We start from the raw sequence: 15,411 nt of genomic DNA on the forward strand, positions 1-15,411 counted from the left end.
TCTAGTTGGTTGCACAGAGCACAATTGTTTTTAGTTCAAAAGCCTGGAATATCTACCATTTATACCACAGCAAGAAATTTGTTACCTTAAAAGGCCCAATGCGGCATGATTCTGAGATGGAAGAAGAGAGCACCCAGCACCTTGCAGGATTGGACATTTATGGGAGATTGTTATAAAATGGTGCTTGTATATTGAACCTTTTACCAGGATAAAAACAACTATATTTGTAATGTTACTGGTACACTATAAATAATAATGGAGTATAATTACTATTATAAGGTAAGGAGTGGTTTGTTTGATTGTAAACTGAGATAACATTACCCTTAAAAATATTGTTTTAAATGCAAACTTCCAAATAAAGAGAGACTATCCTTACCCTGATGGGCACTGGGGTTCATTAATGTCCTCACATTTTTCTTCAACCCAACTTTTCGCTCCTAAAATAGGTACAGTCACATTAAGAAATATTGTACAGTTCTCATATTAAATTAAATAAAATTGATCTGCTAAATGTCCATCACAATTTCTAAAAAGGGGGGGTGGGGGGCAAAAAATATTTCTTTCAGTTTTCACACCGTTAGGATGAAAGGCCAGGACTTCTCAGGTGGCATCATCATTACTTGTAGTAATCTTAGTAGTAAGAACTTAACAGCCATTAGCAAAAAGTTGGTCAGAAGTCAAGCAACAATGGTAACAAAATCTAACGATTTGAAAAAATGAGAAAACTAGGGCATGCTCTAGATACAAGTTTTGTACTGTTATCATTATTCCTGTTAACAGTATGACTAAGGACTAAAAGAGTTAGAAAGCAATGTTAATTGTAACTTTTCTATTGTTCCTTTCAAACAAGAAGGGTGTGGTTGGGAAGGTAAGATGGGAATTTACCTTGGCAAACTATATAATAATTGACACAACAATCTTTGTTTTCCACACAATCATCTGAACAGGAGCAACGATTCTCTGGCCGCCTCTTCTCTCCACACCGGAACATATTGCAGGTCCATATATGAGCTACAAGCAGAAATCAAATGCAAAAAGTACAATTTTTAGTTCTTGTCTACATGCAGGTTTATGTGAGTAGTTTCTGTAGCTAGAACTTATATATATATATATATATATAAACGGTGACGGGAAGCCGCCCCATTGACCAACCCTCCTCCTTTCTGATCCGGGCTTGGGATCGGCACTGGCACCATCCTACGTGAACAACAATCTCGATTTAGACAAGGGAGATTGGGCACAGACGCTATTTTCACCCTGAGACGGATTACTGAGAACACAACTGAATTCCAAGGCAGTCTTGCCATCAATTTGATAGTGTAAACAGAGAAACAATGTGGAAAATTATGGAACAATAAGGAATTCCAACAAAATTAATTAACATTATGAAGGCATTCTACACCAACTCAAAATGCTGCATTAAAATGGAAAATGGATTGAGTAATCCATTCAGCATCAAGACAGGTGTAAGGCAGGGGTGCATCCTGTCTCCTTTATGCTAGTCATCGACTATGGATTAAAACAATATGACACTGTTACATATGGTCTAAAATGAAACAATGCAAGGCTATTTGATCTAGACTTTGCTGACGACATGGCTCTGATCAGTGAAATGCACAAACCAAGTAAAAGAAGTAATGGAGAAGATAGGTTTGAGATACAATGCAAAGAAATGTAAAGTCATGTTAATGGGGACTATAGGGACAGAAATCAAAATTGAAGAAGAGAAACTGGAGAAGGTGGACAAGATGGTATTAGTTCCGAGGAAATAAGTAGAAGAATCGGGAAGGCAAATGCTGCATTTGGAAGACTCAAAAACATCTCCCTCAAGACAAAACTGAATGGTGTACAAAGCATTTGTTATCGCCATCACAACATAAAGCGGTGAGATATGGCAACTTACCAAGAAAGATATGCAAAAGCTGGATGCATTTCATCACAAATGTCTGAGAAGAATATTGGGAATAACAGAGATAGGAAGACGAATGAAGAAGTCATAAAAATGACTGAACAAGATATCCTCTCACAAATAATCTACAAAAGAAGACATCAGTGGCTGGGACATGTGCTGAGAATGGAAAAAGAACGCTTACCAAATACCGCTCTTGAATGAAAGCCAGAAAACGCAAGAAGAAAGAGAGGAAGACCATGAATAACATGGAAACGAACAGTTCTGAATGACATCAAGCACCTCAATATGAAATGGGAAGATCTGGAGAGAAGGGCAGTTGACAGGCCAGGATGGCAAATGTGGGTAGCCCAATGTGCAGCAAAGCACAGGATGGACTAAGGTCTAAGGTAAGGTATACATGCAAGAGTAATGTAAAAATTAAGGGCTAAATTCTGCCTCCTGATCCACAAGCAAAGATGAGTTTTAAGGAGTCCACACATGCATAACAGAGCACAAAGCAATAACAGCCACTTATAAGTGATACCATATGACACTGTATCGTTATATTGCCACAGATCAAGGACAATAAAAGGCAGCCTTGTATGGATTTCCCAAAGTAGCGGCAATTTATATCTTTCATAGCAAGCAGGCTTAATCCGGCCTTCCCATAATGGTTCACTTCAAGAGCTGTCCTGAGTAGTGATGGAGCACATGTTAAAGTGCTTTCCTGAATCGAGGCCACAGTGCCCAATCCTATTCTCACTATTGTCAATGGTGAAACTCTTGGTTACTGGAATGAAAGCCAGATCAAGCTCATAGTTTGTGTCAGGTTTTTTTCAGGTGTTTTCCTGAATCAGGCACATGTCGCTCTTTAGGTCCACTGGGTGGCTGCTGGGCCAGGCAGCTACTGCACATAAAAAACTGAGATGTTTTGCTATGGAACAAAAATACTTCAAAATCTCAGAATTTTTCAATGAATGGAAAGTCCCATTACTGTTCAGCTCTAGTGGGGAGGGAGAGCAGTCTCCCCAGAGCTTCTATGCGCTTCCTTTTTCATTTTGGTGGGGAGTGGGCATAAAGGAACAGAGAATGGGAGGGGCCCTCCTGTGTTTCCCCCCATGCCAGCCAGTGCTGCCTGTGCCAGATACAGGACTTTGCTGCCATAATAATAATAAAATTAAAATATTAGTAACCACTGCAGCTCCATCAATGAAAGCAATCATGGAATCACTAGCATAGACAGATCAATGGCATTTTAACCACAATGTTCTTACAGCAGGTCTCAGCAACATGATGTTTAAACAGCCAGGAGCTGATGATGACCTGTCTTCACTAGCACTCCCGCCGGTGGCAGTAATTTATAAGGTAGATGATGTAACTGCTTCCTTTGTCTCCCCAATGTTTTCACTCTTACCTGGCTGTATACATGCTTCCTGGAAATCTAAGCAGCAATTTCCAAGTTCAACGCAATCTCCATCACAGCGGCAGCTTCCAAATGTCCTCTCAAAGCAACGGCCTTTGCAAGTTTTGACTGAAATATTGGACAGTGTCATTACTTTCAGTAATCTCAGTATTAGGAACTTAGCAGCTATTAGCAAAAAGTAGGGCAGAACTCACACACAATGGTAACAAGATCTAAATATTTGCAAAGGACAGAAAACTAGCACTTGCTCTAGACACAGACTTTGTACCATTATAATTATTCCAGATAGGGGTATGATTAAGGACTAAAAGTATTATGATTAACATTCCTTCATGTCTTTTCTATTGTTTCTTTCAAACAAGCAGTGTGTGGCTATTAGGATGCTGGTAGGGAATACGAGGTGGGAATTTAGATGTCAATGGCTAAACATTAATCCTGAATTGGTCAATATGCCTAGAACATCAATAAGATCATTGTAGGGAATGACACAGCTTTATTGTACCACTATTTAGATAGATGTGTTTATTCTAGTTTTCCAATATCCTGTGGTTGCCTAAAGTTAGCTATCATGGTGAGATGTATATATATATACACACACACACCTCTACCTCGATATAACACTGTCCTCGGGAGCCAAAAAAATCTTACCGTGTTATAGGTAAAACTGCGTTATATCGAACTTGCTTTGATCCGCCGGAGTGCGCAGTCCTGGCCCCCCGGAGCACTGCTTTACCATGTTATATCCGAATTTGTGTTATATCGGGTAGCGTTATATCGTGGTAAAGGTGTATATAGGTAGCTGCTTTATTTACTGATAAATAAAATCACATGTACTAGCCCCCATCTACAAGGTCTGACATAAGTATTTCACAGTTACTAAAAGAGAAAGACAAATAGAGGATGGAAGTCAACTGCTGAATCAAGTGTCCACCTCATCTCCTTCTGCTGATCAGTTAATCGGTCACGAAAAAAATCCTGTTTCTCTCTGCAAAGCCTGAGTAAAATGGTAGAACAATATCAAACAGATTCCAGTGGGGATTTAACAGTAATTGGAGCATCAGGGTAAATATCATCACAGGATTATTGCCTGAGCTTGAAAAGGCCTTACACTCAACTCAATGGCATTTCTGTGTTCTGAGTCTGGTCAGAATCTGTCACAATCCACTCCCTCTTGGATTTCTTTGATGGAGGATTTACTCATTTCACTAGTCAAATTGTTTCCTCATTTGTTCCAGTTCCTAGAATACAACCTCCCAGTCTCCTGTCTGAGCAAACCTTATAGTGGGAGGGACGGGGGGGGGGGGAAGTGAGAGGGAAAGACACCAATGAACTAGAAGAGACCCACAGGAATTCCCACAGGCAAGTCCTTGGACTAAGGTGCTGGCAATTGAAACTACTTCAGGTAAGGCACACAACTGCCTTTCCCTGCAACATAAGGATGATACTCTGATAACCTCCTGATGAATTTTAAAAAGGAATTCCTCAGACTATTTATACTGGAGAATCACATTACTTACCATCTCTTGAACAGCTAGGCTTCAGTCCAAATATACATCCTAGGATTATGGTTAGCACACAGGCAGACAGTACCTGTAATAGAGGAAAGAAAATAAAAACGGAGTTAAATGTCACTGTAGGTCATTTTGAAACCCCTCTTTTAGGTAATGAAAATTTAATTATCCAGTCTATATTAAGTCATGCAAGCCTGCAGAAGCTGATAAATTTACAGATTAGGAGACCAATCCCATAGCCATTACTCACACAAGTAGTCTTTACTTGTGCAAGTAATCCTGTTGATTTCAATGAGACCATTCACATAAGTCAAGATTACACGACAGGACCTTTACTTCTTTCATCTTCCTTTTAAAAATATTAGGACCAGATACTGTCCTATGTCAATTGCTTACAATGCTTTTCCTTCCCCAAAATGAAAAAGTTGACTTTTAAATGCTTCTGTGACTGGTGCCTCGAATGGAAGACACTGAGAATGCCACACTCAGGGCAGACTGCAAGAAACAGGGCAGACACACCAAAAATTGGTGATTTATTCTATAATTAGATTAATCAAGTCAGTAACAGGGGTTCTGTAGAACCACACTGGTTTACCAGAAGCTAAAACGCAGTCCCCTTTAGGCATTCCAGCCCTTCATTCCCATCCAGACAAACTGGTGTTATATGATGAGAGGTTACTGAAAACCCAATTCACAATACATGAGGTTCTACCATTCCCAACGGATCAGACACTTACCCCCAGGTCAATATGTATTTCAAATCTTACCCAAATATTATGTGGTCAGCCAGGGGTGAAAGTAAGGCGGTACGGGCCGGTACAGTGTACCGGTAAAAAGTGGCCGCCGGTACTGGCTCATACAGCTGACTTTAAAGCGCTGCCGTGGCAGCACTTTAATGTCGTTGCCCCTTTTGCCCCCCCTTCCCCCAGAAGGCTTTAAACATGGTGGGGGCGGGCAAAAGTTGCAGCTGTCCCAGGACCAGCGATTTAAAAGGGCCCGGGGCTCTGGCCGCCACTGCCGCTACCATGGCAGCAGCCAGAGCCCCGAGCCCTTTAAATCGCTGCTGGAGCTCCAGGCGGCCCGAGCCAGGCAGCTCAGATGGGCTGGCTGGGGACGCTGACCCCCACCCCGCCCCTTCTGCCCGAGGCCCCTCCCGCTCGAGTGGGGACAGAGCCGGCCCCCGTAATGGCAAGAGTTCAATTTTTCTTTCACCCCTACTGTCAGCCAACCCTTAGTAACTAACTAAAGATGTATTAATAAAAGGGAAAAAAAGAATTATTGAATGGTTAAAGAATCATGTACGTTACAAGAGATTGCCAAGTTCTCAGATCAGAATTGTAGCATTGATGGTGACTTTTCTGGTTTGCACAAAAGTCTCTCTTGAATCATTTCAACAGGTCAGAATGTAGAGTCTGTTAGAGTCTTTCCATGCATTTTCCAGGGTATTCCAAGTAACTTCTTGGAAGATCTTAGTCCCACGTCTCAAACTTTACTGTTTAAAGGTCAGCATACTAGAGATGCAGAATCAGGCCAGAGGTTTCTCTTTTGTAGCTGAAACAGGCTGTCAAGTGTTTTGAGCACAGCATGTGACTGTAGCCTCCTTTTTTGTTGAGCACACACTGACCCATCCTTTGAAGTTAACATTCCATTTCCTACGCATACACAGGTAATCTAGTTACACTGGTTTATATATGGGAACTGCCTGTCATTCATTATAACAGGGATAGAGAAGCTGAAGACACTATAGGTCAGGGATAGGCAACCTATGGCACGCGTGCTGATTTTCAGTGGCACTCACACTACCCAGGTCCTAGCCACCGGTCCGGGGGACTCTGCATTTTAATTTAATTTTAAATGAAGTTTCTTAAACATTTTTAAAACCTTATTTACTTTACATACAACAATAGTTTCATTATACATTATAGACTTATAGAAAGAGACCTTCTAAAAATGTTAAAATGTATTACTGGCACATGAAACCTTAAATTAGAGTGAATAAATGAAGACTCGGCACACCACTTCTGAAAGGTTGCTGACCCCTGCTATAGATAATATTACGAGTTTCCTGCAGGGTCTCACATCTTTGATCTTCAGGTTAACTGAACACAGTCACATGAATAATATAAAGGCAATTAAGACATGAAAGGGACTTAGCATCTACAAGCTAATTTAGTTTCTTCTAACAGGAAGTAGGTAACCTCAGACAAATACACTTAGTCTCTACTCTTTGATTCTTATCAATACAAGTAAATTGGTTAGAGCAGAGGTCAGCAACCTTTGATACCCAGCCCATCAGTGTAAAGCCTCTGGCGGGCCGGGCCGGTTTGTTTATCTGGAGCGTCCGAAGGCACGGAGCCCCGCAGTTCCCACTGGCCATGGTTCGCTGGCCAATGGGAACTGTGGAAAGCTGTGGCTAGCACATCCCTCAGCCCGCGCCGCTTCCCGCAGCTCCCATTGGCCAGGAACAGCGAACCATGGCCAGTGGGAGCTGCAGGGCTCTGTGCCTGCGGACGCTCCAGATAAACAAACTGGCCCAGCCCACCAGCAGCTTTACCCTGATAGGCCGGGTGCCAAAGGTTGCCGACCCCTGGGTTGCTAGCCTAATTAACATTTATTTGATATCCACACACAAGTCAATTGTCCTGATTACAATTGCAATGTCTCTTGTTAAATTGCTATGAGTTATACACAGGTTAGCTGGTTTGCCATAACAGCTTCTTAATTTCCAGTTTTACAAAATCCATCATTTTAGGTTCTCTTCATTTCATCCGCTCCTCCCCGTTAGGGTGTTAAAACACTGGCAGCTAAGCTATCCCATTGGCCATAAACCTCAAAAGCAGCATGTCCCGTAACAAAGACTAAGTATTCCATTTATTTATTATTTTTAGGCATAAAAAGCCTTTCCACTTCCTAGTTACTATTACTAGTGTTAGCCTGAAATGTGGTAACCTACTGTGAGGTGTCAGACTTGATTGACCACAGCCCATCTCATACATTTTGATTTTGGATCCTCAATGAATTACAATTCTTCTTTATCATTCAAGATTTATGTGGTGGATGCGCAAATATTTAGGGCCAGGTACAATATCCATTTGAGTCCAGAGAGTCCCACTGACTTCACTGAGCATTGGATCAGGTCCATAAAATCTTTAAAAAAAGTGCATATATTACCATCTATCAACTCTATACTAATTAGAGCGAACCCATCAACTCCATAAGTGCACTAGTAAATAGCATAATAATGTGCTGCACATTGAACACTGGAAAGGAAAACAGTTTAAGGCAACAGTGTGCCAATAAAAAGATCTTTACTTCAGAAAATGCTTTGGGGTGGCAAGAGCAGGTGGAAAACAGAAGGGGAAAAAAGTTTTAGGAAACAGTCTCAAATTTCAGGTAAATATTTCCTGGAAAGAGTAGCCTTTATCTACTTGACGAAACTTTGCTTTGTGGGAGGGGAGTAGTTGTCAAGGAAACAAGTTGCAGAATTAGTCCTTTGAACTCTAACGTTATGGATTATTTATGTATTATGCTGTGGTGAAAATCTTTTCAATACTTTACAAGCTCATGGCTCAGTTAACTATGAGCTCTTTAACTAAAAGAAAAACATTTTTATAGTTAGCTATAGATATTCGAGTAACGGGTAACACAAGGCAACCCCTTGAATTTGTAGAAGAACATAAGAATGGCCATACTGTGTCAGACCAAAGGTCCATCTAGCCCGGTATCCTGTCTTCCGACAGTGGCCAATGCCAGGCGCTTCAGAGGAAATGAACAGAACAAGTAATCAAGTGGTCCATCCTGTTGCCCATTCCCAACTTCTGGGAAACAGAGACACTAGGGACACCATCGCTGCCCATCCTGGCTAATAGTCATTGATGGACCTATCCTCCATGAACTTATCTAGTTCTTTTTTGAACCCTGTTATAGTCTGTGCCTTCCCAACATCCTCCGGCAAAGAGTTCCACAGGTTGACAGTGCATTGTGTGAAGAAATACTTCCTTTTGTTTGTTTTAAACATGCTGCCTATTAATTTCAGTTGTTGACCCTTAGTTCTTGTGTTGAGGAGTAAATAACACTTCCTTCTTTACTTTCTCCACACCAGTCATGATTTTATAGACCTCTATCATATACCCTCTTAGTTGTCTCTTTTCCAAGCTGAAAATTCTCAATCTTATTACTCTCTCCTTATACAGAAGCTGTTCCATACCCCTAATCATTTTTGTTGCCCTTTTCTGAACCTTTTCCAATTCCAGTATCTTTTTTGAGATGGGGCGACCAGATCTGCATTCAGTATTCAAGATGTGGGCGTACCATGGATTTAAACAGAGGCAATATGATATTTTCTGTCTTATTATCTATCCCTTTCCTAATGATTCCTAACATTCTGTTAGCTTTTTTGACTGCCGCTGCACATTGAGTGAATATTTTAAGAGAACTATCCACAATGACTCCAAGATCTTTCTTGAGTGGTAACAGCTAATTTAGACCCCATCATTTTATATGTATAGTTGGGATTGTGTTTTCCAACGTGCACTACTTTACATTTATGAACCTTGAATTTCATCTGCCATTTTGTTGCCCAGTCACCCAGTTTTTTGAGATGCCTTTGTAGCTCTTCGCAGTCTGCTTTGGACTTAACTATCTTAAGTAGTTTTGTATCATCTGCAAAATTTGCCACCTTACTCTTTACCCCTTTTTCCAAATCATTTATGAATATGTTGAACAGTACTAGTTCCAGTATAGACCCCCAGGGGACACCACTATTTACCTCTCTCCATTCTGAAAACTGATCATATATTCCTACCCTTTGTTTCCTATCTTTTAACTAATTACTGATCCATGAGAGGACTTTCCTTTTTATCCCCTGACAGCTTACTTTGCCTAAGAGCCTTTGGTGAGGGACCTTGCAAAGGATTTCTGAAAATCTAAGTACACTATATCCACTGGATCTCCCTTGTCCACATGCTTGTCGACCCCCCTCAAAGAATTCTAGGTTATTGGTGAGGCATGATTTCCCTTTACAAAAATTCAGAAATCACTCTGGATTTATGATGTCCAATCTATTAAGAAACAACATTAAAAAAGAATACGTGGATGCGGTACAGTATATGTCAGAATTACACAGCCCCTGACTAATAACACTTAACAGACAATACAAGTCCATATTCAATTAAAAGAAACATTTAGAAACAATCAATCGATTTAATTGTGACATCAAAGCCATACAACAAAACAAATGTAAGTGCAGGACCACCCGCTCTAAAGTGGTAATATTACAATTTGTAAAAAAACAACCTGAAGATGTTTAGATAAAACCTAGACGAGGCATAAATACCACAACACGATCCACAAATCATTGGTGTTATTTTGGCAGCTAACCACCCCATCTTGTACCTCCAAATAATATGACTAGAACTCATCTTAACAAGCAGTACCCACAATATGATCCTGGTCACCAAAGTAAATGAGTCCTTCACTGTGGTCAGGAAGTCTAATTCAAATAGTAATGTTACTGTTGAATCACACTGATTCATGTTCTGGGGTCCTCATGCATGCCAAATTTGGGCAGCTTCACAGCACCACAAACCACAAACACATTACAAAAATAGTCTTCTGTTTAAGACAAGCCAGAAACTCACAGTAAATACACAGCATGGAAAAAAACTTGGGCCAGATCCTCAGCTGGTGAACTACGCTAATTTATACCAACTGAGGATCTGCAAACTTGCATTCACCCATTACCTTGGATATTTATTTACTGGGCTTTTTTTAATTAGTCTCTATCTTTTTAAGTTACACCATCATAAAAAAAGCACTTTTTCATGCCTGTGATGTTGTATAGCAATCATTTCTATTACAGAATCCTAAGGTATTTTCTTCCCATAGCTTAAAAGTAAGGCTTGCTGAAGAGGGCTGGATGTCTCAGTAGCTTGGTAATGGGACAGTTCACCCACAAACTGCCAGCTAACTCCAACACAGCAAAATAAAATTGTTACCACCTAATATTTAGTAACTTATGTGGATCTGAATTAAGGGTCTGACTACTGAAGACAATAGGAGCCTTTTCACTGGCTTCAGTGGGCTTTGGATCATGCCCCCATTTCCACAACATTTACAATTGCTACTCAGTATACCACTTATGGCCAAGTTTTAGTCCCCACGGCATTGCCTAAGGAAAAGGTCTCATAACACCCACAAAACTGCCATCATTAGGGCAATCTCAGCAGAGAGGCCAAGGACCAGATAGGCAAGGCCCCTGAACAGCTCTCTTACTCATCAAGATGCTGCCTCCAGACAAGGGTTGAGGCTCACTGCCAGGACACTACGGCTCCCTGTGCCTGGTCTCTGGATAAACAGTGTACAGAGTTGTCAAATTAGCACCTTTCATGAGAACTAAAGATGCCAAAAATATAAAGAAAATAAAAAAAAAATGTAAAAAAAAGGGTTTGGTTGTTGGGGAGAAGCATCATATGAATCTAGTCAAAAGCAGAAGGTAAATAAAGTTAAAAAAAACCCAGAGCTTGGCATCAGTGGACGTTCCCCTTGACCTTGTCATGTCCTGTAATTTCCAGATATAATTTAGCTGAAATGCCAGAGAGAGTTGCTATGATAAACAGTATTTGAGAAAGTTTTCAAAACAAAACGGGACAGTAAGAAAAATATGCTGTTTTTTAAGGCATTTGTGTGTGTTTGTTTTGGAACAAAACAATATTTCCTCTAAGGATGAATCTTTCATCTCACTGCTTCCTCTATGTGGGAGGACACAGGAAAAGCCTTAGCCTATAAACATGATGAGTGTTGTCAGATGATTGGATAGATGCAAAAGCTGTAATCCAGAAGACATTTGGAAAGATCCTTATTTTGAGTTTGACAGATGGCATAGTGACACCACGATTAGGCAGCAGTTTCGCATATGTCACTCACTAAGGATCTGATTCTGCAGAACTGAAGTCAATGGGAATCTCACCATTGACTCCAAAGAAGCAGGAACAGAGACTAAGATAGGGATAATGTGAATATTGCAGATATGACACCCTGGAATTCCAAGGAGCTTATCCATCCTGAACCAGAGCACCACTATCATGGGCCAAGCAGTGGGTGGTCATGCCTAATGATGAAAGCCAGAGTCAGGAACCAGGAGTCAAAGCTGAGTGTCAGAGCCAGAGTCAGGAAACAAGCAGGGCTGGAGTGGACTGGGGCAGGGCAGAAGTATGGCTTGGAACAAGGCAAGCACAGAAGTGATCGCAGCTACAGGCGTAAATGTTGAGCAGCCACCAGCCTGGGCTGGTGCTGGGCTTAAGAGCAGACCTGGTGATGCCTCTCAGGGAGTCTGGTTGATCAGGGTGTTTGGCTGTAGGTCAGCTAGCTGGTCTCAGGTTCAGCTGCAAGTCCTGATTCCAGACAGTGTCTTACTGGGTGATTTACAGAGAAGTTTCTCACCATTGCTTGCCCCCTGCCCCCCTTTGCTTCCCTGTTCATTCAGAATCTCACTCTCTTTTGCCCTGTCCTAGCACTACCCCTCTATCTTTCCTCCTCTCTCTCTCCACTTTTCTCTTCTATCACTTCTTTTGCGCTGACAGCTCTCTAGTATTTCCCATCCTGATTCCAATCCCAAGAAATCTGCTAAAATCATAGTTAATTATAATCATTTTGAAATAAATGTCTCCTTCCCTTCCAACTCCCCACTCTCCCTCTATTGTCCTTCCTTACTTCCTGTACCTACCATGCACCTAATGGTCCTCTCACTCTCTACCCTAAAGTCTTTCCTCTTTCTCAGTGTTTTTGTCCCCAGCAAAACTCAACCTCTCCCCAGTTCAACCCAAGCCTTCCAACCAAGACAAGCGTAATTAACAAAGCAGCCTCATTTATTTAATCCTTGTTTTCCATGGTTTACTGTCTCCAGATGTCATGCCATCGCTATATGGGCTAGTCCGGAGGGTCTCACCCTTTCTCCTATGCCAGCTCTACACCACCCAGAGAATTCCCCAACACTTGTGAAATCCTGAGAAGGGGAGATCCACTAGGTTTTCACTGCTTTGTGCTATCAGTGTAGCACACATCAGGTGGAACTTAATATTGCAAGTTCTTTGGGGAAGGTAGCATGTCTTTTATTTGTCAGTAAAATATAAATACAAACATAGCACAATAGAAATTACGAATAAGAAACAAATAAGAATAAGAATAAGAAATAAGTCATGTCAAAGAGGAAAACCTGTTCTGCAACCTGCCATAGAAGAGAGGTAGCCTTTAATGATCATGTTGTGTAGAAGAAGCTGGGGTTACCTGTTTAACACAGAGCAAAGTCTATCTGTCTTCTTGTAACTTCCAAAAGGAGATTGAATGGATGGATGGCTCAACAGTTTTATATCGCAAACAGAAAGATACTTGATAGTTCTGTATTCTCCTTTGGCAACATCTGCATCATACCAATCAAATTTACTGAACTGAAGTTAGGTGAAAAGGCATATGAGCCACAGAGATGTGTAGGGAGGGGCAGTCCTATATTGTGTCAGAACTGGGTAGTTCACTGAACACCCACTCTTTAGATAAACTGTGGATCGCGACCCCAACTTAATGGGGTCGCCAGGTCTGTCGTTAAACTTGCTGGGGCCTGGGGCTGAAGCTAAAGACCAAGCCCCATCTCCCAGGGCTGAAGCCCTCAAGCTTCAGCGCTTGCCAAGGCACGTGGGTGGGGGGGAGGGCCTCAGGCTTCGATCCCCTTTCCTGGGGTCCTGTAATAATTTTTGTTGTCAGAAGTGGGTTGCAGTGCAATTAAATTTGAGAAGCCCTGGATTAATGTATCAAACAGATGTAAATGTAATATTTTATATTTATTTCAGGTTTCTAAGTATTTTTCTTAAGCATCTTCAGACATATTCCCATGTTGGCGCATATTAAATGTCTACTTGTAATCTACCATCTTGGGAATGGAGAGAGTGTGAGGTTGGAGGTCAGGTGTTAAAGTCAACACACTGATTCTGTCTGACCACTAGAGAGTGCTTGCAAATCAGAGGTGTGGGAGCTGCACATTTGGTAATCCTGGTTACCTTAAAGCAGTGGTTCTTAACCTGGGGTGCATGCACTCCCTGGGGGTGCGAGATGCCCTTTCTGGGGGTGCGAGACATGCCAGATATTTTTAGAAAGTAAGTCATTGAAAACACAAATTAAGCACAGGCACGTAAGTACAACTACTTTGTTTCATCAAACCTATGTATTTATTAACATTATGCATTTTTTAATGATTACTGGAATATACAAACAAAAATATATCTAGGTTTAAGGGGTGCAAGAACATATTTTGATTTTTGATAAGTGGTGCGAGAACATATTTTGAGAACCAAAGGGGTGCAGGCTGCAGTAAAGGTTAAGAACCACTGCCCTAAAGCAATGCATTTGAAGCGGCTGGATTATCCTTACAGCAATATGCAAAAACATCAGGCGCAAGCTGAAGTTTGCATGTCTACAACCTCCTTTGAACTGAAAAGGGAGGGTTATTTTAACAGATGTACATAGTTAGTTCTGTTTCACAAAGAAACATGGAGTCTTGGCATCTAAACTTAACACTCCCAAAACTATTATTAGCATCTAAACGGAACATTCCAGGACTATTATTGCACGCTATTTCCACCTAAGGTCATTCAAGGGGGAAGAACCCTTAAAAGTAGCTGAAGTCATTGTGAGCCATTATAAACAGCCTTTAGGGAGTTTACCAACGAGTGATAACTTTTCGTATGATGGGACATTTCTTTACATTTACCTGTGGGAGACACTGACATACAAAGCTTTCTAAATACTTAAACACAGAGACGTCAGAGACTGCTTTGGCAGCCAGAGAGATGACAAACTGATTTCAGGGTTCAGGGTGTGGGAGTGGGCTGCAGGTTGAGGCAGGGAGTTGGGGTCCGGGGGGTGAGGGCTCCTTCGGGGGGTGCGGGCTCTGGGGTGGGGCTGGGGATATAGGTTTGGGGTGCAGGAGGGGCCTGCAGGCTGGGGTGGGGTGGGGCAGAGGGGTTCAGGGTATGGGAGGGGGCTCTAGGCTGGGGCAGGGGGTTGGGGCACGGGCTTACCTCCGTCAGCTCCCAGTCAGCGGCGCAGCGGTGAGGGCTACGGCAGGCTTCCTGCCAGTCGGCAGGTCCAGCTTCTAGGCGGAGGCACTCAGGCAGCTCTATGCACTGCTCTTGCCCGCAGGCACCACCCCTGCAGATCCCATTGGCAGTGGTTCCCGGCCAACGGGAGTGCGGAGCCGGTGCTCGGGCAGCACCGAGCCTCATGGCCCTCCCACCTAGGAGCCGGACCCGCTGGCCACTTCCAGGGTGCAGCACGGAGCCAGGACAGGTAGGGACTAGCCTGCTTTAGCTCCACAGCACCACCAACCAGATTTGTAATGACCCGATCGGCGGTGCTGACCGGAGCCGCCAAGGTCCCTTTTTGACAGATGTTCCGGTTGAAAACCAGACACAGCTGGTCACCCTAAATCCCAACAATAGTGAATCATAACCAAAGAAAAAACAAAGAGCATTGCATACCACCTGCTTTCAATAGTTATAACATAATACATAGCAGCATGTGTAAATGTACTGCCAGTC

The 15,411-nt window shown here is 42.1% G+C and overlaps 1 protein-coding gene across 1 annotated transcript in view; it reads right to left on the reverse strand.

The window, feature by feature from the left end:
* ENPP1 (ectonucleotide pyrophosphatase/phosphodiesterase 1) overlaps positions 1-15,411 on the reverse strand; it is a 72,941-nt gene that overhangs the window by 42,461 nt on the left and 15,069 nt on the right. Inside the window, exons 2-5 of the mRNA XM_026649808.2 lie at positions 4,832-4,904; positions 3,306-3,422; positions 886-1,011; positions 377-437 (exon numbers count right to left, since the gene is read on the reverse strand). Of these exons, the coding sequence (XP_026505593.1) occupies positions 377-437; positions 886-1,011; positions 3,306-3,422; positions 4,832-4,904 (377 nt within the window). The remainder of the gene's footprint in view (positions 1-376; positions 438-885; positions 1,012-3,305; positions 3,423-4,831; positions 4,905-15,411) is intronic.

This window comes from Terrapene carolina, unplaced genomic scaffold (assembly GCF_002925995.2).
Source record: "Terrapene carolina triunguis isolate 2854851 unplaced genomic scaffold, T_m_triunguis-2.0 Scaffold85, whole genome shotgun sequence".
NCBI lineage: Eukaryota > Metazoa > Chordata > Testudines > Emydidae > Terrapene > Terrapene triunguis.